Raw genomic sequence first — 23,767 nt, forward strand, 5'->3', positions numbered from 1 at the left:
CCCCCCCCCGGTGGTGGTGGGGGGGGGGGGTTTGGGGTCGAGGCGGGGGGAGAGGGGGGAGCACCGCGGGATGCCGCCGCCCCGGCCCCGCCGCGCCGCGGCCGCCCCCGACTTGCCCCGCTGACGGCGCCCGGGGCCGCGGGCGATGGTGAGGGCCGCCCGCCCGCCCGCCGCCCCCCGCCGCCCGCCCGCAGCCCCCGGCCGGCCCCTGGGCTCCGCCGCCTCCGCCGCCGCCGCCGCCGCCGCCCCCCCGTGACCGGCCGGAGCCGCGCCCGCCGCCCGCCGGGACGATGCCGCCGCGCTGGGAGGCGGCCGCGCTGCTCGCCGCCCTCGTCGGCGTCTGCGTGTGGACCGACGACCCCGGGAAGGTGGTGTCGGACCGCTACGCCGTGTACTGGAACCGCAGCAACCCCAGGTGAGACAGCGGGGCCGCCTCCCCCCCCCGGGGCTCGCGGGTTTTGTTTTAAAAAAATAAAGGGGTTTTAGGAAAAACGGTGTTTTGTGGCTTGCCCCCCCCTCCCCGTGCCCGCCGAGCTCCCGGTGCCCGCCCGGGACCCTCCCGAAGTTTGCCCGCAGCCGCCGAGCGCAACAAAGCGGCGGGGGCGGCCGGGGGGGGGGTACCGGGGTGGGGGGGGGGACACCGGGGGAACCCCGCCGGGACCGGGGAGCCGCAGCCCCCAGCCCGCGGAGGGAGGGCGGAGGCGGCCGGGCTGCTCCCGGCGGCTCGGTTCCCCTTTTTCCCTTTGCGTTACTGGGGGCGCTTCCCTTATTTTCGCCAGCGTTGGGTTTTTCCTGTTTTCGGAGAGTTTGGTTTGTGCTGCGTTCCTTTGTCTGTAATTCCGAGAACCCCAAAATCGCCCCAGAGCCCTCGGGGAGCCCTGCCCGGGCGGCCGGGACCACCGGGCCCCCACCCCTTGCTCCACACGGGTCCGAGCCGGGCTTCGAAGGGGCCGATTCGGGCAGGCTCCCGTAAAAGCAAAAATAAATCACTGCCACCAAAGCCGTCCGTTCTTCCCCCAATTAATAAAAGTTAAGCAGGGCCCCAGAACCCCCCCCCAGGCATCGCTGCGAGTGAGGGGTCACCTCGCTCGTGTCCCCGACGGGTGGCTGCCAGCCCCCTTGGGTGCCCCAGATGGGTGCCAATGGGGCGAAGCAGGCGTCTCCTCGCCCGTCCCGTCCCAACGGGCGGCACCGTGCTGCCGGCGAGGCCGGGAGGATTTTCCCCTCTCGGAGCATCGGAGGGGAGATCGGGCTCCTCCGGCACGACCCCAGCTCTCCATCCAAGTTCCCGGCGGTGTTTCGGTGCCGCAGGAGGTGTCGGGACGGGTGGCGCAGGGCTCACCGCACGGCCCCATCTGCACGGCACGGGTGGGACGGGGGCGTTGGGGACCCCCCCCTTTCCTCCAGCAGCATCTCGGCCCCGGCTTTGCGTGCCCCCGGCGGGGCTCAGCCGCCCGTGACGCCGTGGCCTCGCGCCTCTGCCCGCACCCCGACAGCCGGGACGCCCGGCGGGTGCCTTTGTGCGCGGCGGGGCCTTCTCCGCGGGCCGGCCGCGTTGCATATGGATTTTATTATCTCCCTCGCATTTTTGTGGGGGGTTGTAAGAGGGAGGGTTTTTTCTTTTTCTTTTTTTTTCCTCTTCTTTTTTTTTTTTTTTCATTCCCATTGCAAAGTTTTTGGTTACAGTGGCTGCTCCTCCGCGGCGTCGCAGTTTGGGTTCTTTCCTTTTGTTCTCCAAAACGCCCAACGTGCGAGGGCCCCGCTGGGATGGGACGGGGTCGTTGCGCCCGCTGCCAACCATCGCGCTTGGGCATCGCCGTCGCTGGAGATGGGGCGGGCATCGCCCCGAGGTCGGGGCCCGTGCCCGTGGGTTCCTACGGCAGTGCCAAAAACCAGAACGGGCGCCGAGCCGCTCGCCAGCGGTCACCCCGCTGCCTCCTGCCCTGTGCCTCGGCACCGTCCCGCAGCACCGGGCTGGGCACCGCGGGGACGCGCTCCCCCGGACCGGGCGGCGGTGGTGAGCTACGGCTGCCGGTTCTGCTGCCGGTGGAGGAAATGTTTTCAAGGGGGGATGGAAAAAAAAAAAAATAGGGCGAAGGAAGTAGGAATCGATGCAAGGAGGGAGCAGACAATGGCTCGTGGGTTTCAGCAGGCAGCGCCCGGGTCTGCGCCGTGACCCACATTTCCCAGCATGGCAGCGCCCGCGTTGCGGGCAGCTGCGGGGCTCCCCGCGTGCGTGTTGGGGGCTCGGGAATCCAGGGCGATCGTTAGGCGTTGCAGGAATTGCCGCTGAGTTTCCTGCTTATTTTTCTTTTGGAGCCTAGCAGTGGTTCGGTTTGTCTCCGGAGTTGCTAGAAGACCGTTTCATTCTTAAAAACGAGGAATAATCCGCGTGTGCCTTTTCTGGTCTCTTGGTTTCCTTCTTATTTTTTTTTTTCCCCACCGTCTCGTTTAATAAGAGGGAAATCGGAAGGGATGTAAAGAAGACCAAAAAAAAAATAGAGAGAAGGAAATGCTCTCTGCTTGTTTGAACCTGCATACCTGATCTGGCAATAAATGTTTTTCTTCTGTTTTATATTGCAATCTATATTCTATAAAAGATGGTAATAAATCTCATGGTCAATACAATTTGCCCAGATTAGAATAATTCTATATTTCGTAATTGGGCCTAAATTAAAAATAAGTGTTACATCGAGATGCTGCAATTTGCTTCTTCTGTGGGGGTATTTAGCTGCTCGTTACGGATTTAGAGATCTTTTTTTTTTTTTTTTAAATGATTTTGCAAACACACGTTTGGGAAAGGTTGCATGGCTTTGGCTGTCCGGGACGTAGCCGAAGGAGGGAGAGCGTGTCGTTATGCACCGCGGAGCCTCAGTATCTGCATGTAACGGGGGGGTTTGGCGGGGTGCGTGCGGACCGATGCACCAGCACCTCTTCACCCCCCATGGGGCTGTGGCCAGGGCTCGCCACAACCCCAGCCGGTGCCGTCCCCGGGGTGGTTTTGCTGGCACGGGGCCGGGGAGCAGAGGGGTCGTCGAGGCGGGGATCCCGGCACAGCACCGCTGTCGGACGGCGGCACCGCGGCTGCGTCGGGGTCTCCGGCCGCCGCCAGCGCTGGTGCGGGACCCCCAGCACCGCAGCGAGCCCCGTGCCGTGATGGACATCGTGGTGTGCCTCTTGGTCGCCTTGCACCGAGCCGCACCGGGAAAAATCGGGGCTTGAGGAAATCTCAGCACCGAGGGGTACAAAAGGTTTTGGGAAGGATCGCCACCGTGCCACGACGGCTCCGGGACCCGTCCAGAATTCTGGCCGTGGGGCCGTGGTTGGAAACCTCCCGGACGCGAAGGGAAGACTTAGAAAAGGAAAGACTTAGAATTTGGGATTTGTTCTCGTTCCCCGCTCCACCTGCAGCTCCGTAATGGGCAGGTTATAGTAATTCCGGAATGATGGTTTTCCTGCAGCCAAACGCAATTCCCCCATATGCAGCCGCGTATTTCTGTGTCTGTAGAGAGAGAAATGTGCAAAGTGTTAGGTATTTTTCTCTCTCTATTTACAGTACAGATACAAATGCTGTAAATGGTCTAGATTTTACCCATGGCCTATATTTAACTGTGAAGTCATTTCTGTGCCTTGGAAAGCTTATTTTCTATTTCTTTTTTTTTTTTTCTTGGTGTTGTGAGCACAGCTGGGGTTTCTGTTCCGCTGCTCTGCGCTCCCCAGGCCGGGGCTGGGGACACCAGGCAAACGTTTTTGAGCGGGGACATTCGCTGGGGGGGGGGGGGGGGACACGAGGAGACTTTTGGGGGCTCCCTTTGTGCGTCCTGCGGGAGCGGGCGAGGGGCCCGAGCTGTGGCGCGGGGGGAGTCGGGGCGACGGAGCTTTTGTGTGTGCTTCTTCCCATCTTTCCGCCTCCGAAGGCAGCTGGTGGCACGCGGGCAGAGCCCGTGGCGTGCCGGCCGGCCGCTGCATTGTCCTGGAGCCCGGTGCGTGGCTGTCGGGGCCGTGCCGGGGCCATGCCCGCCTGTGCTCAGTGGCGATTTCCCAGCCCCAGCCTGAGCAAACTCGCCCGGCGCGTGGGGCTGCAGTGATGGTGATGGCAGCCGGCTCCTCGTTCGAGGAAAACCCACGGTGGTTTTTCCAGGGGGAATTGGATGCTACAGCAGGAGGGTTCGGTGCTCGGCACCACGCACCCGCTCGTGTATCTGCATCGGGGAGGGCTGGGTGCCCGCCGTGCCCTGGGCTCCTTTCCAAGGCTCTGTTCCTGTCCGGGGCTGCCCGGGTTGGGCACAAACCTTTGGGGCCATCCCGTGGTGCTCCCCGGAGCCCGTGAGCTGGGTTTGCATCGACACCACCACGGAGCTCCCAGCTCCTGGCTCTTGGCCTGAGCCCCGGCGCTCGGGGTCCCCTATCCCAGCGGGGCCGGGGCAGCTCCCGGGGGTGGTGAGGGGAGCTTGGGGTGGGAGCTGCCGCTGCTCGGCCAGCTCGGCCATCCTGCGCAATTAGTTCTTTTTGAGTTTTCATTTGTATCGTTTTCCCTTTGTGCCGCGATCATTCGCAGCCCTTCCCACCCCTCTTTTTCCAGACCGTTAAGCCGTGTTAGCTATTCTTCACCAGCCAAGGGCTGTAGCGGCGCGGTTAATAGAGAGCAGATACAACCAGGTCCAGCGCCTGTGACAAGATTTTCTCTCCCCGCCTGTCTCCGTCTCTCCCTGTCCCTTCCCGGGGACTGCAATTACATTCCCTACTGGTCGCCCGTTTGGTGTCCAGATGCCGGCCACGCGCCGCATCCTAATGCGAGGCTGGGGCCGGCAGCCGCAGGTCGGCCCCGCGCCACCCGACCTCGTGCTGGTCCCAGGGGCACAAAGGACGGGCAGGGAGCCCTGCGGAGGGCGAGGGGGAGAGAGACGCCCTCGGATGCCGCCGTGGAGCTTTAAAAGTGCTCTCGGGTGCATGTATTTTGTGCACACACACAAATAATCCCCGTGCACAAACACCCACGGCCGCCCACCCGGCGTCCCCCTGCGTGGGCAGCAGCGCGCCCGTAGCCATCTGCACGTGGCACGCGCCCGCTGCTCTACCTGCAGGCTGAGGGCTATAAATAGTTGGGGTTTTTACGTCTCTCGGAACACGGATCCCAGCGCCAGGTAGCATCTCGCCCAGCTGTCTGTCCGTCTCGCTGCGTACGCCCGTGTGCGCGGCCGACCCACGTGGCGGTGGCTGGGGCTATCCGTGTCAATACGTGCATAAATTTGACAAGGTTCATCTGCCGGGTTGTCTGCAAAATTGCTGCAATTGTTCCTTAAATAGCTCCTCATTTCTGGTGGTGGAAATTTTGGTTCTTTTGTGCTGGATATTAATCACGGTTTTAGAGGCTTCCTTTTTTTATCCCGGGCGTTTTTCCCTGTCGGGGCAGAGATTTTTGCCCTGCCTCGTTGGGTTTAATGGGGTGGAGGGGAGGCCATCAGACGACGGCGTTGTAACCTGCAGCCCCGAAGAGGAGGTAATTTTTTTTTTCCTCCTCCATGACCCATCTGAGACCGACGTGCTCCCAGTTCTGCCATTTCCATGTGCTCGGAGCGTGATTACGGGGCCAAGCCCAGCCCTGTGCTGGATAAACCTGGCCACGGGGTCACCTCCATGCGGGGGATGACCGCGCCGCCGTCCGGCACCCAAAAACACCGGCGGTGTAGACAGGCGTAGACTGTAGACTGTAGACTGTAGACTGGTGTAGACAGGCGGATGCTCTGCCATGGCCAAAATCATTGAGGAGGCATCTCTGAAACGGTGACTCCAAAATCAGGGCTTGTGTTTTGTTGTTGGGTCAAGGTGTGCCTGCTTTTGGCCTGCACCTTTCCCAGCAGCGAGCAGCCCAGAAAACCCTTTTCTGCCACCACCCTCCTGGGATTGGGGTCCCCACCACGTTCCTGGGCTGGATGCGTGCCGTGGGGTGATTTGGGCTCATCCAACCCCTGCAATGTGCTGGGGCTGGGTTGTCCCCAGCAGGAACCTGCAAGGAAAATGCCGAGGACGGGGCTGGTGCCAACGGGGCCGGGCAGGGTGCTGCGTCCCGCGGTCCCGCTGGCTCCTGGGCGGTCGCATCGCCGTTGGTTATTTATTTCTCCTCCCTTCTCTCCCCCTTTGGTTGTTGATGCTGCTGTGGCTGGGCTGCTAAATAGCTTCCCATTGTTCGAGAGCTAATTACCTCTTAATGAGGCTCCTTACTCAAAAGCCAAGAGGAGCGGAGGGCGTGCGGTGGGCTGCTTTTCAGGCACGCCGCCCGCCAAGGCGCCTGGGAGAAGGTGTGGGGCTGGGGGGCCTGGGAGAAGGTGTGGGGCTGGGGGGCCTGGGAGAAGGTGTGGGGCTGGGGGGCCTGGGAGAAGGTGTGGGGCTGGGGGGCCTGGGAGAAGGTGTGGGGCTGGGGGCCTGGCTGCTCCCCGCCGCGTGGGGCTGCCATGGGGTCCGGCTCTGCGGTGTGTGGGGATGCAGCAGCGGGATATTGGGGCTGGGGATTGCTGCTGGCTCAGGTCTGCGGGCACCAAAGGGGATGGCTTTGCAGAGGGTCCCATGCCGAGCCCTGGATTTAGGGATTGCAGGTGGAAAGACGAGCGAGCAGCCTTGCGATGCCAGAACCCACACAAAGATACGTAGGGCGCATCCTTCCTTTTGGCCATGGTCAATAAAAACGCAGTTCCTCCAAGATTACGCATCGTGTGTGCCCTTGGTGGGGCAAATTCTGCTCTGCTTCGGCTAAACCGGCTCCTCCTGCATGGTCCCGTCCCTTGGTGGGACCTGACCTCAAGGCCAAGGGTTTGTGCGGGGCAGAGGCCGCGCGCTGCTCGTACCCAGCGCCCTTGGTTCGTGTTTGCCGGATCCTGGCCCCGCTCCGGAGTCGTGCGGGGCCGTGGTGGCTCACGCGGCTGCTCCGTGCGCCGACTGGCAAAGGCACTGCAGGCAAAATGGGGGAAAAAAGGGTCTGCAGAGGAACCGGGGGGCGCCCGCCTCCGCCCCGCGCCGATTGAAGCCGGGCTTTGTGCCGCCCCGCGCCGGGAGCGGGCGTGGGTGGGAGGATCCCGAACTTCAGAGGGGGACGGGGCGGTCAAAGCCACCGCAACGGGGGGAGACGGAACAAAAGGAGGAAAAGGCACTCGCTAGAATAATAACGAAGATGGGGAACGACTGCCCGGGCCCTTGCGCCCATGAGAAGCACCCGGCTGCTGCTGCTCCGTGGCAGCAATGTCCTGATCCTGCCCCCACCTGCGGCCACCTAATGGGGGACGCACGGAGGTGCTGGACCCCTTTGGGGCTCGGTGTGGCACAGCAAACCACTGGTGATGTGGCCACATCGATCCCAGGAGCGATTTAAATGCCCCAGAGCGTGGCTGCCACTGCCTCCAGCGAAGCCAACCAGCGCTGGAGCCGGCGAGAGCCGAGGTCTCGCTTCCGAGCCCTGCTCGGATCCGTTTGATGTTTTCCTCCAGGTCATTAATGGAGGGACAAGGGGTGCTAAGAGAAATGGAGATTGAGGCTATTTTTGTGTGTTTTCTTCCTACCCTTTGAATTTTGTTCCTCCTCCCGTGCCCGCTTTCCAAGCCCCGCCGTGAGAGCAGGAGGCAGCGAGCACGGCCGCGGGACGTGGCCATGGGCGCCGTCGCCGTTGTCCTGCCTCTCTTGGTTCCCCCCCGGCCTCGCTTTGTGTTCGTGGGGCTCTCCCTCTCTTCCCGTAGCCCCCACGTGCGCGTTGGTGCAGAGGCGCGTGCACGAGGCGCTGCGGGGCTCGCGCTTGGACCCCTTGGAGCCGCTCCTCCGCCCAAACGCAGCGGCGAGCCCCCGCGCCTCCGCAGGAATCCCGGCGCGCACCGCCGGCATGCCCACCGCGTCCCCGGGGCCCGTCGGCTTTAAGCCCCTCGCTCAATATTTCCTACTGGAATACGGGAACGTGCTCTTCTTTAGGCTTCATCCCCACGCAACCCTGACATCCCCGCAGGAATTGAACTTTATTTCAGATCCTCCGTGCCGTGGGGCTGGCAGGAGGCGAGCGAATGGCGAAGGGGCTAAAAAAGCCCCAGTAGACCGCCGGGTCTGGTCGTCCTCCCGCCGCATCTCAGCCGTCTCCTCCGTCTGTTTTGTTAGCACGTCGCTCAGCCCAATTTCAGTGGAAATACTTGCCGTTTCCCCTGATACGTCTCAAACCAAGTTTTGTTGGATTTTTTCTTTTTTTTTTTTTTTCCCGTGGAAGAGGAGAAATTATTTGTATCGGTTTATTTTTTCTTTAGCATTACACGGAGAGCAAAACTCTCCCATGTGCTAGGAAACAGATAAAGTGTTTAGACAGCAAATACAAATATTTCTGAGCACTCAGCCCCGCTACAGATATTTCTCCCTGTCCTCCAGAAGGATTTCTTGCTGTGTTTTCTAGTGGGTTCTTATTTAGGCTGCCTTGATTTTTTTTTTTTTATTTATTTAAAAAGCCCTATTTATATTTGCAGTAAAATAAAATCAGCCAAGCCTGACCCTGCAGAGAACTCGAAAAAATCCCAATTCTTCCTTTTACCAATCCCGTTTCCACTGAGGAAAAAAAGCTCCTGAACCCGGCGGCCCGCGCCAAATCCCACCGCAACGGGATTATTTCGGCGGCTGAGCTCGGCGCTGGGGGGAGCGGGGACGGGGACGGTGCCGGCCGCGCTTCGGGAGGCGGGGGGAGCCGGGTGACGTGGGGGCACCCAGTCCCTCGTGCTGCATGTGCCGGCTGCCTGCTGCATCCAGAAAGGGTGGGGTTTTGATTTTTCTTCTTTTTTTTTCTTTTTTTTTTTTTTTGAATAAATCAGCGAACGCTGCCCCTCCACTCCCCGCTCCGGCGGTGGCCCCAGGGGGGTGTCACTGCGGTCGGGAGCGTCCCCCCCGGCTGCCAGGGGCCGCCCGGTGCCGGGGAAGCTGCTTCCCAGCAGCTCGATAATCCCAATTATTATCTGCTTTCTAGATCAGGGTTTCTTATTAAACTTGGCACCGCTGGATTTGCCGTTCCGGCCGCCTGCCTCGGCAGAGGGATTCATCTCCCGCGGCCGCGGGGAGGAAATGGAGTGGAAAAACCCAGGGCAGAGCCCTGGGGGCCGGGGGGGCTGCGGGCGCCCACCCGTTGCAGCGAGGGGCTGGGAGGGAAATGGTTTTGGGGCACGAGCTGCTGCGGTTTGTGCCCTGTCCCACTGCACGTCCGCCTGTCCCTGTAGCCCGTCCGTCTGTCCCCCCGTTGGCGCGGGGCGGCCGTCGTGGCTGCGCGTGGTGTGGAGCGTTCAGCGCCGGGATGCGCTGCTCTCATTTCGGCTGTCCGTGAAAATGGAAGTTGTTCGTTAAAAGGATACCTGGATATTTGCTTAAAAAAAAAAAAAAAGTTATTTTTCCCTTGCTCTAAAATTCAAAGAACCCTTTATCCGCCGCCTCTGCCCTTCGCACAAAGAATACCCGCCCTCCCTATGGCAGGGCCTCCTAGTTTCAATTCCCCCGTTCCCCATCGCGCAAACGTTCCCCGGTCCTTTCGCTAACCGATATTTCCTCTCGCATTTCTCCTCCGAATTCTGTTTTATTTTTATCAAGGCGATTTGCTGGACACCACACCGGAGCCGCCCGTGCCGGAGCCCTCCGGGAAGGTGATTTCTACAAATCTCAGACCCGTTCTTCTCCCGGGGGGGGGGGCCGGGTGCTGGCTCGGCGGTCTCTGCTCCCCCCGGGGTGGCTGCGGTGCTGCGCAGGGACCCCCGGGTGTTGCAGGGCTGCTCTCGCTGGGGTTTCCCTCCTGGGGTTTGCTGTCTGGATGTGAACCTAATGGGGGGGCTGGAAACGCCTCTCCCCGTACCCCTCGTACCCCGCAGCTTTCTCCTTTGGTTTCCATCCCAGCTCCTCTTCCCTGCGCGCTTCCACCATTTTCCTTCCTCTAAGAAACACAAGAGGCACCGAGCCCGTGCCGCTGCGCTCCCTTCTCCCTGTTTGGTGACCCCCCCGGCTCCCAGGGTCCCTGGTTTTGGTTTGGGGGCTCTCACCCGCCCCGGAGCAGGGAGGCGTGGGGTGCTTTGGCCGCTGGCGGTGCCCAACCTCTGCTCTTCCTTTACCCAGGCCCCGCTCCAGCCCGATTTGGGCTCCCAAACCCTTTACCCGGGGCGGTTTCCACCACCCGGAGCTGGGAGCTGGGAGCCCCTGCCCGGCGGCGTCTTTGTGGCATTGGCTTGGGGGGCTTGGTTTGGTTGGATCCAGGCAGATGCACAGAGCTTGGGTGCCACAAGATATCGGGGCCCCCCATGCCACCCATGCGGCCCCCTTACCCCTGCTGTATGAGGCGCAAATGTAAGGCTGAAATGAGCCTTGGGAGCAGGGCACGGGGGTCATCCTCTGCCGTGGGAGCGTGGCACAGCGCGCGCAACGCGGCGTGCGCCCCGCTCCTAAAACCCCCGTCTCCTTTTGTCGCGTTTACAGAATTCCCCTCACCTTCACCCAGCTCTCCCCACCTGCGCTGGTTCCTCGGGGCGCTCAAGTCCCCGAGCACCCGGGGTCCCGCTCGGGCTGGGCACGGGGCAGCGCCGCGTCCGCTCGTTTTCCGCCGGGGCTCGTTAGCGGCGCTCTCCAGCGCCAGGCCCTGCGGCCACGCCGGCGCTGGGCGGCAGCGGGCGGAGGTGGCCGAGCCCCCGTGGGCAGACGTCAGCAGAAACCTGGACTCCAGCAAATATTTCAGAGCTGATTAATAACGATAAATCAGAACGTTGTCTTTCGAAATGAAAGGCGTTTGGATGAGGCGGAGGGGTACTCACACGATTAAGACAATGAGCTGGGAGTTGGAGCGCTGGAGCCTATTTCCAGCTCGCTACGCAGAGACGGGTCGCCTCTCCCCTCCCAGCCTCAGTTTCTCCGCCGTTAAGGTGAGGATCGTTGCCAGAGGCTAAATTAAGCAATTAATATCTGCGGAGTGCACGGAGAGGCGGAGAGGGACGTGGCGGTGCAGGCACCGTACCGCGCCGTGCCGTGCCGTGCATCCTCCTGCTCCACGCCCTGGCTTCTGGGACGGGGCCGTGCCGGACACGAGGACGGGGAGCAGCCCCCCGTGGTGCTGGGCACAGCCGGGGGTGCCCGCACGTCCCTGCTGGGGGCTCGGAGGCAAGGACAGGCACGTTCGTCAGCTCCAGGGCTCGGCTTCGGCGCGGGTGCGCAGCCCTGGCAGGGCGAGCCCCGAGCCGGGAAGGGTCCCCGGGACCCCTGCATCCCGTTACCGAATCCTGGCTCCAGTGGGATGCGGAGGGGAGGCCAGCTGGGTTGTTGGTTTTTTTTTTTTTCCCTTAAACATTTTAATATTCGTTTCACCTTATAAATCATCCCACCCGGGCTGGCTTGTAAAGGGAGGATTTATGGGCCCAGGTGTAGCTGCAGCGAGATGAACTCTGTTGCTGGTGACCGACCTGTTTTAATGTTTTTATAATGATGGCACTGCAGCGGCGATGCTGGCTAAGGGAGAGGTCTCCTGGCTGTAAATCCTCCCCCAGTACCTGCCCGGGGGGGGGTGGGGGGGCACAGGGATGTGGATTGGGCCTGGGGGGAGCTGGGCAGGGCCGGAGCGAGGTCCTGCGCGCCTCCACCCTCCCGCTGGGGATTTTCCTGCTGGATGCCGTCGCGATGCCGATGCTCTGGCGTGGCGCCAGGTCAGCTCCCAAACCATTTCCCCCCGCCGCTGGTGTGAATCAGCAGAGCGAAACTGGGAGGGGGGGTGCCTAAGTCCCCCCCAGCCCAAAAGGCGTCTTCTGCCCGTATCTGGGCGTGAGGATGCTCGAGGAGCCTGGTGCTCGGGAGCTTCGCCACGTCCTGTGGTGCAAATCCCCGGAAGGGCTCGTGTTCCTGCCGCAGCGGTGTCGGTGTCGTGCTGGGGACGTGGGAATCCAGCCCGGGGAACGTGCTGATGGCCCCGGGACCGGTGGCAATGGGGCAGCGGCGGCGCCGTGGGGTGCGCGTGGCGGGGCCGGGACCTGCCGTGGGGTGGATCAGCCCTGGGGGACCTGGCCGGGGGACACCCCCCCCTCCCCCACGGGCTCTGCAGCAGCTCCAGGGGGATTTTCCCAGAGCAAGCGCTGCCCGCAGCAGCACAAATGAACCAAGTAATTGCAACATGGAAATATTTTGTGCTCATTAAGCGGCGGGCGCGGAAGCGGTGTTCCTCGACACGGCCAGGGACTGCCGAAGGTGTCCCCGGAGCTTACCGGGGACCGAAATCCTGCCGACCTCCGGCTGAAAAGCGGAGCCGGTGATGGGCAGCTGGGAGCCAGGGTGTGGGGCCACCCTTGTGCCTGGCGTTTGGAGGGGGGAGCCCCTTGCAGAAGCCCCCCCCGTGCCTCGCAGGGCACGGAGGAGCTCGGCAGCCCCGGTTCTCGGCGTCCCACGGCTGCGGCGGGGCGAAGGGGCACGGCGCTCGGAGCGGGGCCGGGGCTGTCACCACGCGTTTTCTCCTAACTACCGTAAATCCGACGGATTAAAACTTGAAACGGTGAATCTCGGCAGCCGGCTTTGAACTGCCCTAACCCAGCGCTGCCGCTCGCCAGGAGGGGTGGCGAGGGGGGGGCAGTGGGAGCTCGGCATCCCCTCCTGCTCCTGCAGCGGGACGGGCTGCGATGGACGGGGAGGCGAGGGGGTGCCCGAGCCCCAGATCGGGGGGTTCCTACCCCAATGGGGACCCCACCAAGCAGGTGAGGAGCTGGGCGCAGCTGGGACCCCATGCAGGCACCGTGGGGGCGGTGGGGCACGCAGACATCCGTGCCGCTCAGCGGTGACCAGAGGTGGGATGGGGACGAGGGGACCGGCTTGGTGGCGCTGGCCAAGGGGAGGGATGCGTGGAGCGGAGGCGTGAAGGGGGCAGCTCCGTGCGCCGAGCATCCGAGGGGCCGCGGCAGGGCCGAGCACGTGCCCGCGGGGCTCGGTGGGACGAGGCTGGGCCGGCCCCGGCACGGCGCGGGGAGCGCCCGGGAGTGCTGCAGGCGGGGGAAGCTTTATGGCTGTAGTTAAGGAGACTTTATGATATTGTATCTGAACAATTGCCTGCTATTATCTGGATCGATGCTGCGTGATTGAGACACCGGTTGATAACCCAGCCGGGCCTCTGATCGCTTTTAAACCGCGCGGGGTCGTTTTTGCTTTCGGTAAAACCCCCTCGGCGTTTTCTGTTTTCTCTCTGCCCCCTCCCCGTGCAGCCCCACATCCACCGGCTCCCCAGGGGCTGCGTGCCGGGACCGGCGGCTCCGCCGGCCTCCGTGGGTGCGGGCGGCTGTGGGGCGCAGGTCCCTGCCCGTGACTCAGTGTTTGCCCTGGGTGGGGACCAGGGCCCCCCCGTGGGGCACGCTCGGGGTGGCGCGGTGCACGCCAGCTCTTGGGGCGAGGGACAGGGCCGCGAGCCGGGCTGCTGCTTTGCAGGGTTTTGGAAGGCTGCGTTTGTCCCCGTGTCCCCCAGGATGAGTCCCCTCGGGGTGCTGTCCCCCGGGTGCTTTTAGGCACAGCCCAGCGCTGTTGGGGCGAGGTGCTGTGCCCGTGCCGGCAGCGGGGTGGGTTCAGCATGCTCGGCGGCCCGGCGTCGGGCTGTCCCTGCCGGCACCGTGCCCGTGAGCTGGTGGCTCCTGTGCCGAGCCTTGGGTCCCCATCTCGGCTGGAGATGGTCCCCGTCTCGGGGGGCGGCCTCATCGGCACCCCACAACGCACAGCTCCTGCTGTCCCAGGGCACCTCCTTTGTCCTTAATGAGGCTTCTTCCACGGCCTGCTTCGTTTTTTTTCCCTTTCCAGACACAGAAATTTGGAGGGGGGAACCCCTGGGGACGGCTGGGTCCCATCCTGATCTTGCGGGCAGGAGCAGGGGGCGCGGGGAGATCTCGGGGTCCCGTCCCCACCTTTGCCCATCTCGCGGTGACCTTGGGCGAGTCACGTCACCTCGGCGCGCTTCATCTTCTGCAGCTGTAAAACGAGGACAGCGATACCTTTCCCACCTCGCAGAGGGGTTGGGAGGCTTAATTAGTTAATGTTCGTAAAGTGCTTTGAGGATTAATTAATATTGTGACTCTAATTTTTCCTATGGTAAAACGCCACCGAAATATCTCGGCGATGCCGCCTCTCCGCCTGACCCTATAACGCCGGGACGTCGCCCGCCGCCGCGGGAGCTGCCGGCACCTCCCCAGTGCTGAACTGGGGGGCTACTGGTGGCAGGAGGAGAGCTAGTGCCTACAACTGGGGGCACAGCCCTGCTCCCCGTCCTTCTCTTCTCACCTTTCCCCCGCTGGGAGTGGTCGCGATGCCGCGATTTCTGCTGCTGCCACCTCCCTGCGCTGCTGCCCGTCCCTGCCCAGCCTGCTCGGGCACCTCGCGCATCCCTCGGCCCCGGCGTGCTCGACCTGCTCGCAGCTCCGCTCCCCACCTCTGGCGTGTATGGGATCCGCGCCGGGCACGTCCCATGCCCCGGGCTCCAGCCGCGTCCCTCGGGGCTGGGAGCGGGGCCGGCGGGGTCCGGACGCGTCCCGGTGTGGGAGCGGCGCGCGCCGGAGCGCTGAGCAAGTTGTCAGCGCTGCACAGACACGAACGCGGCTTTCCCCGTGAAAACAAGTTGTAGCAAACACACCTGCCTGGGAAGCTGCTGGCAGGCACGCCGGGGTATTTTCTGGTATCTTAATTCCCGCTTGCCATTACTCAGATCGCTGACTGGCGACTTTGGTTTCCTCCGAGGTGATTTCTCAGCGGCGGGGCTGCTCCGCGCCGCTCTCCTGCCTCCCTCCTGCCCCAGCGCTGGGAGCGCAGGGCTCGCAGTGGGGCCGGTGGCTCTGTGGCCACCAACGGGACCCGGGGAAGGCTCGGGGCGATGGCTGGGCTGCGCCCAGCGTGGCATGGGGAGAGCAATGAACTGGTGCCGAAGGCACCGCTGCTTCCCCGCCTCGGCTCAGCGCCTCGGCCCTCCGACGGGCTCGTGCAGGGTTTGTGTTTCTGGGTTTTCCTTTGCCAGCCCCATCGCCGCAGGAGGAACACGGCGCAGGTCACCCCGGCATGGCGAGGCAGCGGGGACGCCCCGGCAGAGCCCAGCGACCCCCAGCTCCTTGCGGACGCCCGTGGCGCGCGTCGTGCTTGCCGGCCCCGCGGTGTTTTGGATGGCTGCGGGCCAGCGAGGGCAGAGGTCGGGGCTTCCCCGGAGCCTGGGGACCGTGCTGAGAGAGCAGAGCTGGTTTGGATGTTGGGAAGCTCAGGGTTAGCTCGGCTCCAGGGCTCGGGGGGTGTCGGGCGTCCCTGCGCCGTCCCTCGGAGGTCTCGGTGCGGGAGCACCGTGCTCCCGGCTCCCGCATCAGCGCTGGCACCGGCCGGGCGCACAGCTCCATGCAGCGGAGCGAGCAGGAGGAGAAGGAGCTACAGGGCTTGGGGGGGGGACAAGCGGGATGCCCCAGCACCGGGCGATGCTCTCCTGTCCCTGCTGAGCACCAAATCCTGCTCGGAGCCACACGGTGCTGCTCTCACACCCGGCGCTGCGGGCAGGACGGACTGAGAGCGGCGTCCCCGCCGCCCGTACCGCGCTCTGTGCAGGTAATAACATCCCAGCAATTAAGCGGGAACTAACACAACAATAAAAATACCACGCCGTCCTTGCGCAGCGCGCTGCGTCCCACGAGCTCGGAGGTGTTCAAACCCCATCCAAACCCAGGTCCCGTCGTCAGAGCGGCGCGGAGTGACGGAGCGGTGGCACCGGGGCTGGGGCCGTGGGTGCTGGCCCCGTTCGTCCCCTGCCTTCCTCAAGGTATGGACGGCCCCGGACTCCCCCAGTCGGGAGCCTGGTTTGCCAACTGCCAGGTTTTAAATAATATAAATTACATGAATTTTTAATTTTTCTTCTTTCCCAAGTTGTTTAATCCCCAGGGGTTTGTTTTCAAGCTTTCCTCCGTAACGCAAGGAGCAGAAATGCATTCTTTTAATGGTAATTGAGATTCTCGCATCATTGCAGGACTCGGAAGCCGAGATGGGCTTTAAATAACGTGAGGGTGGGTGAATTCGGGTTCTGCCTCTCCGAGCGGGTTTCCGAGGTTTTCCTGGGGCCATCCCTGCTGCGTGCGCCCGGCGGCTGGGGGGAGCAGAACCGTGCTCCTGCCCCATGTGGGGCCGCGCTTCCCTGGGGCACCCTCCCCAAAACAGAGCGCGTGTTGTGCGGGGTCGGGGGCCTCTCGGGATTTTGGGGTGCCGTCTTCGTGCCCCATGGAGCTGCTGGAAGCCCTGAGCCGCTTCTGCCACCTGGCAGAGGATGCTCGTGCTGCAGGCACCAGGAACCAGCGTTTTTGGGTGGCCAAGGCTATGTTGGCTCCGGCTCTTCCCAGGGCAGGATGGATGAGGTTGGGGTCGGGGAGGATGGGGAGGACCCGGACAGGCTGAGGGTTGGGATTTGGGGCGAAGGGGCCAGCCAGGTGCTCTTAGTCGGGCCGTTTGCCTTCAGCGGGAGCTCTGAGCGAGGCGTGCCGGGAATGATGGAGCCCAGCCCTTAGCTCTGCTTAGCAGATGCATAAAATAAACCTCAAAACCTCTCGCGTGGGGAGCGAGGCTGTGGGGCAAGGTCCTGCCTCTCCTGGAGCCGGCAACCTGCCGAGGATAAATCCCTTAAACCAGGCGGAGCCCTGGCTGCCTGTCCCCGTTTCCATTTAGACCCCAAGTGCTGCAAGTCCCGAGCCCTTGGGCCCATGAGCCAGCGCGACACACGGGGTAAATCCCTGCACATGGGGTAAATCCCCCTGTACCGGGTAAATCCCCGCGCACCGGCACGGGGCTCACCCACGCTCCTGGCTCCGTCCCAGCCGCTCCGGGGCGCTGGAAGGGGCCGAGCAGTTTCCGGGCCGGGAGGGCTGGAGGGGGGAAGCGGTTTCCGCTTTTTGGGGAACATATGGATCCAATTGCTGCTCCATGCGCAGCCGAGGAGCCGGGCAGGGCAGCGCCGGAGCCTCGGGCATCGCCTCGCTGCGGCGGGACCCGCGCCTCCCAGTCCCGCACCCGTGCTCCCCGTGGCCGGGGCTGGCCGTGCCGTCCCGGGCCGTGGCGGGGGCGGCCTCCACCCGCCCGTGCCTTTTGTCAGCCTCAGAAAAATTGACCTTGAAGCGCGCTGGAAGAGCCCTGCAGCTAATCGTGTTAGGAGGTGTCTGACTGCAGCTCCGCGCGGGTCTACCTGAGCGGCATTAGCAAGGGGGACGCGTCGGGCTCGCGGCGCCCCGGCTCAATAATTGATGCGTTTTCTCAGCTCCCCCTTCCGTGAAAGGAAATCCAAGTGCTGGGAGGACGGCGGCGGCGCTGCTGGGGTGGGGATGGCGACGGAGACCGGCGAGGGTTCGGGTGTTGGGTGCGGGGACTGGGACGGCGCAGTGAGGACCCCTCTGCGGGGATGGGGCTGCGCGTGCCCTGCGGCACGAGGCTGGTCCCTGGCTGCCGCCAGAAATACCCCCAGAGGCCCCGGGAGCAACGAAGCACCCGGGTACCCGATCCCCGCTCCCCGAGGGGACCCCGAGCGTGGGAAGCGCGTCCCCACCCGCTTGGTGGCGATGCCTGCAGGAGCCCCAGCGCTCCGCCTCGCTGCGGGAGCAGCCAGCGCCACGTCCCCGTGCCAGCACCTCCCTTCTCCTGCGAGCATCGCCCCGTCCCGTGTCCCTTCCGTCCCCTCCGCTGCCCTGGGCCCTGCGCAGGGGACACTGGCCCCGGGTGCAGCCCAGCCCGGGTCCCCCTCCCAGGGCAGAGCTGCCTTTTGTAAGCCCCGTTCCCTTCTTCTTTACCCCCCCGCCTTTTTTTTTTTTTTTTAATTATTATTTTATTTTTTTCTCCCCCTCTTAGAAAAGCGTGCGGGGAAGGGGAGAGATTTTAACCTTCTGCCTGGAACCAATTAAAAAGGTCTTTCCGCAGAGACGAAAGTGCTCGTGCACCTTTGTGTGCTGCTAACGGGTGGAAGAAAGCAGAGGCGGCCTTTGAAGGGGGAGATGGAGGTCTCTCCGCTGGGACCCCTCCAGGCTTTCAAAGCCTGTGTTATTTCTTTATTTTTAAATAGCCAAATTAAAGTGACTCCCGCTTCCTTTCCTCCCTGTTAGCAGATCGTGCCGCAAGCACGTGGCCCCCGCATGCCGGGGGGAGCCGCGGCCGACGCGGGGCCGTGGAGGGGGGACGCGGGCGGCTCGGGACGTGGGTGGGTGGGCGGCAGGGTGCGTGCACCCCCTGCCCACCCCGACCCCACAGGGCGCCGATGGGACGGGGCAGAGCCTCCCTCTTCTCCCCGTTCTCAGCGGGACGTGGGGTGGCCGCGGCTGAGCGCGGTGCCGCCGGGGTCCCCAGGGAGGTGGGCTCGGGGCCGGGCGCCCGGCTGGCCGCGGACACGGCCCCGCTGCCCCCCAGCCCCTCCGCTCGCCCCAGCACGCCGCCCCCTTGAACTCGAGCAGCCGAACGGATGAGTGGGCTTCTTCAAAGGGACCCCCCTGAAGTCCCTGCTCACCCCCCCCCCCCGCCCTCGCCGCGTCCCTCTCCCCGGTTCCTTAAGACCCCGGTGAAAAGGCGAGCAGAACAAAGCACAGGAAGGATTTAAGGTGGTTTCTGCGCGGACCTGAATGTCGAGCTGCTCAATGGAAGAGGAGCCGTGGCCGCGGGGCGCTTTCATCCCCACGCCGGAGTTTGGGCGAAGGGGGCGAGCTCGGCCTCCCCGCATCCCCAGCCCCCGGCCTCTTTTTTCTTTTTCTCGCTCTCTCTCTCTCTCTTTTTTTTTTTTTTTATATAGTCTCAGATTTATTTTTCCACAGTATAATTCTGAAAGACAGCGGAGTATGAATTATTCATTGACCCCTAACTGCCTTTGCATACAATCCTGGCCGGGGGAGAGTGCCCGTGTCGAATGCATTTGTGTGCAGAGCTGGGCCAAAATGAATTGAAATCAATTTTTCAGGTTTGGCGGGGGCATTTGGTGATTCTGGGGCTCGGGGAGGGCCGGAGCACGTGGGGCAAGGCCGGAAAGTTTCTGGTGGGAGTCGCCTCCTTTCCAGAGCTGCCCACGCTGAGGGATGCTGCTGGTGCCGTGGGGAGCGTGGGGACCAGCGCTCAGCGTCCCCCTGGGGCCAGGGTTTGTGTGCGGGGTCCTGGCCGTCCCCAGGGCATCTCGGGGCTGTGCCAAGGTCGGGGTCTCGGCACTATCCGTCACTGCCGTGGCTCCGCCAAGCATGGTCAAGGGCAAGCGAGTGCTGCTGCCTGCTGCAAACCCCCCCTGGGTGGGAAGGAGGGGAGAAACGCAGCCTTTTTACCGAATTCCTTCTGTTTTGGGTGAGCCCGACTCAAAACGTGAAGCATCTCAGAGGAAGGGAAGGGGTTCCCCGGAGGGTGCGCGGTGCGCTGCCCCAGTGCCACCGGGCAGGGGACGGGGAGGGAAGGTCCCCGGGGAAGGTCGGTGCCGAAACCCGCGGCGGGGGAAGAAACGGGGCGAGAGAGTGAGAAAGAGGGAGGGAGGGGGGCACCTTTGGAAAGGCTTTAATCTGATTAGGCTTTGAGTGAATGGACAAAGCGAAAAGGCTTAAACCCAAGTGAAAGGAGCGGGGAGGGGCGGGGGGCTTGGTGCCCTGTGAAGTGGAGACCCCGGCGGCTCACGGCAAATTAGGTCAAATTTGGCCAGGGAGACACGAGGGGAAGGAAGAAAGCGTGCGGGGGGGCGCCGGGCGGAGATCAGAGCGCTGCTGCGGCCCCGCGACCCCGCTGCCGGCCCCCCCACCGCGCGGGGGCTCGCCCTGACCCCGCCGGGGGGGGTCGGGCACCCTCCAGCCTCGCGTGGCAAAGGTGCCGGGGGGGAGCACCCCTCGGTGCTGCTGCCACCGTCACCTGGATGTGGGGCGTTCCCGTGGCCCCCCAGTGATTTGGGGGGGGACAGGTGAAACCCATCCGGGGAGCTGCGCTTTTGCAAAGCCATCCGTGTGCCCCGCCACCGCTGCGTGAGCCAAGCCCCGCGTCCGTCCCTGCCCTCCCGTCCGTCTGTCCCCGTGTCCGTGGGTCAGGGCACGCTGCAGGGTGCCCCTGGGGGTGGGTTGGGATGCGCCGTGTCTCGCTGCAGCCATGCACAGTGCTCACACCTCGTATTTTTGGGGGGGCCCAGCGCGTTTTGGCATCGCGTGCATGCCACGGCCTGGCACGGCCGCAGCCTCTGCGGGCGGTGGTGGCACAGGCATTGTCCTGCTGGGGATGGGGGGTCCCAGCCTGTGCCCAGCCCCTCCGCAGGGCTTCGGAGCTGCACCGAGCACAGCGAAGGCTGCCGGGGGTCTGCGGCCCCCCTCGGCAGGCCGGCCGCCTTCCTCCCACCCGTGGTTTCCATCGCATCGATCCTGCCCCTGATCGATGGGCGCTGCCGTGCGGCCGGGGGCGGTGCTGGCCGGCGGGGAGGGGGTGAGGGATGGCTTTTCGCAGAGCCCTGAGCGGCTTCCAGCATCGATCTCCCGGCGAGGAGCTGAGCCTCGTCAGGGATCAATTAGGCCAGTCGTTAGCCGTGCCCCAGAGCGAAGCGTGAGCCTCGTTGGTGAGATGGAAGGGGACGGAGGTCCGGGGCTGGGATGGCCGGGGGGGTGCCCACCCCCAGCAGCCAAGGGGATCCTGGCATTGCCTGGGGGGGTCACCCTGAGAGGATGGGGCAGCTCCCTGCTCCCTGTGGTCCTGCAGGCACGGGGACATCCCAGCAGCTCGTCCCCACCCCGCAGTGGGAGCTCCTGGGCGCCTGCCCCTCGCCCCAAGTGCACGCGGGGTCCCCCGTGCCTCAGTTTCCCTGTTCGGCAGCTGGGCTTCTCCCACCTTACATCCCCCAGGAGGAAAAGGGCTGGCGGCGGTTGCGGGAGCCCCGTGGTGCTGGGGTCAGCCCCACAGGTCGATAACGTTTGTAATGCCCCTTGGGCTTGGTTTGGCGGACGGATGGATCTGGGTCAGTGGGACGGGAGGCGGCGAGGCCGGCGGCACCGGGGGCTTCCTGGGGGCTGCCAGGTGATGTGAGGCGTTCACAAGCACTCGGCATGTGCCCAGTGCTCGTCCTGGCGTGGGGATGACAACCCCGGGGATGCCCCTCATGGCTCGGGGGCGTGCGGAGCAGCCGGGTTTTGGCACAGTCGCTGCCCCCTGCGCTGCACCTCGGAGGCGGCGGGGACCTGGGGACAGAGCGGCTCAGCTCCAGGGTCAGGAGCACCTGGAAGCGGAGGAGAACCCCCGGGTCTGTGCAGTGGGGAGCGGGACCAAGGCCACCTTTTGGCCCTTTGGGTTTTTTGAGGTCATCGTCACTGGTGCCTTGGTTTCCCTGCGTGTGATGGGCACGGGGAGCTCTGCCCAGGACCCACATCCAGAGCGTCCCCAGCCTCTTCCCCAGCTCCCAGGTCTGTCGTGCGGGTTTGTGCCCCAAGATGTGTGCCCGTGGGTCACGGAGGTCTGGAAGATGGAGACTGGCCCCAAAATCTGCCCAAGCTGCCCTGCAACCTGCTGCGGTTCGTCGGGTCCAAACGCAGCCGGAGAACAAAGCCGAGCAGAACGAGGCCGTGGGTGAGGAGCGGAACGGCCCCGAGCAGGCACCGCCCGCAGCAGCAGCCTCTGCCCAGGAGCTGCGGCTTCCAAGAAACAGAAAATAAGGAGGGTTTAAAGAAAAAAAAAAAAAAAAAAAAGTTCCCCGATTACATCTGGTGAAGTGACAAATCTGCCAGGCAGGTGATTATCCTGTGTACGGACGTGCCGAACACAGATGCCGATAGGATTAAAGGGGAAGGGGAAGGGGGGGGAGCTCTCCCCGTTAAACCAACACCTGATAAAAGAATAAACCAGCCGGAGGAAGAGATTGCCTGCGCTGCCAAGGTCGTGCGGGGAGGGGGCGGCTCCCCAGCCCCTCGCCCCTCGCTCGCAGGCGGGCAGAGCCCCCCCGGCCCCGGCCGCCCCGTACCCGGCATGCCCTCGGCGCGCTGCTTCCTTTCCAGGCACGTCCCGGGCATCCCCTCGGGACGGCGCAGAAAATTAACAGCAGTTCAGATCTGAGGAACTTTATGACACGTGTATGATAGGACTGAACCAGGGCGTAATTGAATGACGGATGAGCTTCCAAGAGCCACATTTCCAGGGAGTAATGAAAAATAGAAGTGCTATTGACTAAAGGAGCTTTCGGCGGCTGCTCCGCGCGGCGCGGGATGAGCAGGCTGCCGGCAGGGGGAATGCATCAATACGGCAAGTAATAGCTCAGTTATTATAACTCTGGAAATGTCATTCAGGCCTAACCAGAGAACACTAGCTATTAACTAGCCTTAAACAGAGCGCACGAGGCGGGGAGCCCGGCCTGGGAGCTCCCGATAATTATTTTACTTTTCTTCGTGGCTCCGCAGCGGTTTCCGTGGCGGGGGCTGGCCCCAGCGCGCCGCCCTCCCCTGCGCCCCGCTGCGGGGCAGGATCTGGCCCCGTGGCACCCAGGCGGGCGGCTCCGCGCTGCTCCAGCGCTCGTGCAGGGTGGCACGGGTTTGGCACGGGTTTGGCACGGGTTTGGCACAGCGCTGCTCTTGGCCCCTCCGGCCACAAGCGCGGGGCCGAAACCGCCGCAGCTTCCCCCAGAGCCTCTGCAGAGGCCGATAAACGGCGGAGATCTGCGCGGGGCTTGCAGCCTGCCTGCATCGGGGCACGGTGCGCCGCGGACCCCTGAGGTGTAATGAAAGCCTGTGGGGAGAGTATCGAGTGAACCTAAATGGATTTTCTCCATTAACACAGACCTATCATCCAGTTATCAGCTCCTCGGCGCTGAGCGCCCGGGGCCTGCGGTCGGAGCGCCTGGTGCTGGAAGTGCTCTCCGCCGGCGCGGCAAACATCTGCTGCCGCAGCGGCACCCGCCCCGCGAGCTCGCGCGGGACGACGCCTGCGCCCTCTCCCCGGCACGCCTGGCACGGTTGTGCCCTTCCCCGTGTGCCTTTGGAGCCAGCTCCTTCGGTCTCATTTATGGGGTTGTCCAATTTGGGGCACCCTTTGTGGGGACAGCGTCCCCGGTTCAGGACGGTGGGGTGCCGGGGTGGCCGTGGTGCAAGACCAGCCCTCCCCGTGCCCCCCGCCTGTGGTGGAGGTGTTGGGGTCTGTGGCGGGCAGCAGGAGCGGAGGAAGCGGGTGTCATTCCTGCACACAGCCGCTACCTGCTTTGCAAGTCAGAGTTCATCATTAGCCAGGAAATAATTAATTGTTGGGCAGACAAAAGGCATTGCTCGGCCCCCCCGGGGACCCCGTCAAAGGGAGCTGTCAGGGGCTGGCGTGATAAATTACGGCTCCGCTGGCTCTGCAGCCCGTCACCGTCAGGGCTGGGGAGAAATGTCCCGCGTCGTCCTTTTGATTGGGGGTCACCGCGGGTCTGGATCCCGTCTGGCGTCCCCTGGCCACAGGGACGGGGGCACTGGGGTGGCACAGGCTGCGCGAGGACCAGACAGGGCCAAGGGGCTGGGGCAGAGAGGCCGGGAAAGGGGCTGGAGGGCGAGCAGCGTCCGTCCTGGCCGTGTCCCCCTGTCCATCTCCGTGTCCTCCTGTCCCTGTGCGGCATCCCGCTGGTGGCTCGTCAGCATCGGCGGCGTCACTGCGGGGCTGTGCCGGGGCTGGCGCTGTCCCCAGCTCCTGCCCTGTCCCCAGCTCCTGCCCTGTCCCCAGCTCCTGCCCGTCACACGAGCGTGGCCGCGCTCGTCGGCAACGTGCTGGGAAACCGCTCCCACCGCGCGCGTGAAATCTCCTTCGAATGGAAGCGTCGCAAGGTTAAAAA

At 63.8% G+C, this 23,767-nt stretch overlaps 1 protein-coding gene across 1 annotated transcript in view; it reads left to right on the plus strand.

Annotated features, from left to right (window-relative positions):
- Positions 1-209: 209 nt before the first annotated feature.
- EFNA2 (ephrin A2) overlaps positions 210-23,767 on the plus strand; it is a 42,558-nt gene continuing 19,000 nt past the window's right edge. Inside the window, exon 1 of the mRNA XM_080565849.1 lies at positions 210-415. Within this exon, the coding sequence (XP_080421975.1) occupies positions 291-415 (125 nt within the window). The 5' untranslated portion in view covers positions 210-290. The remainder of the gene's footprint in view (positions 416-23,767) is intronic.

Source organism: Anser brachyrhynchus, assembly GCF_964034855.1.
Source record: "Anser brachyrhynchus genome assembly, chromosome: 23".
Lineage (NCBI taxonomy): Eukaryota > Metazoa > Chordata > Aves > Anseriformes > Anatidae > Anser > Anser brachyrhynchus.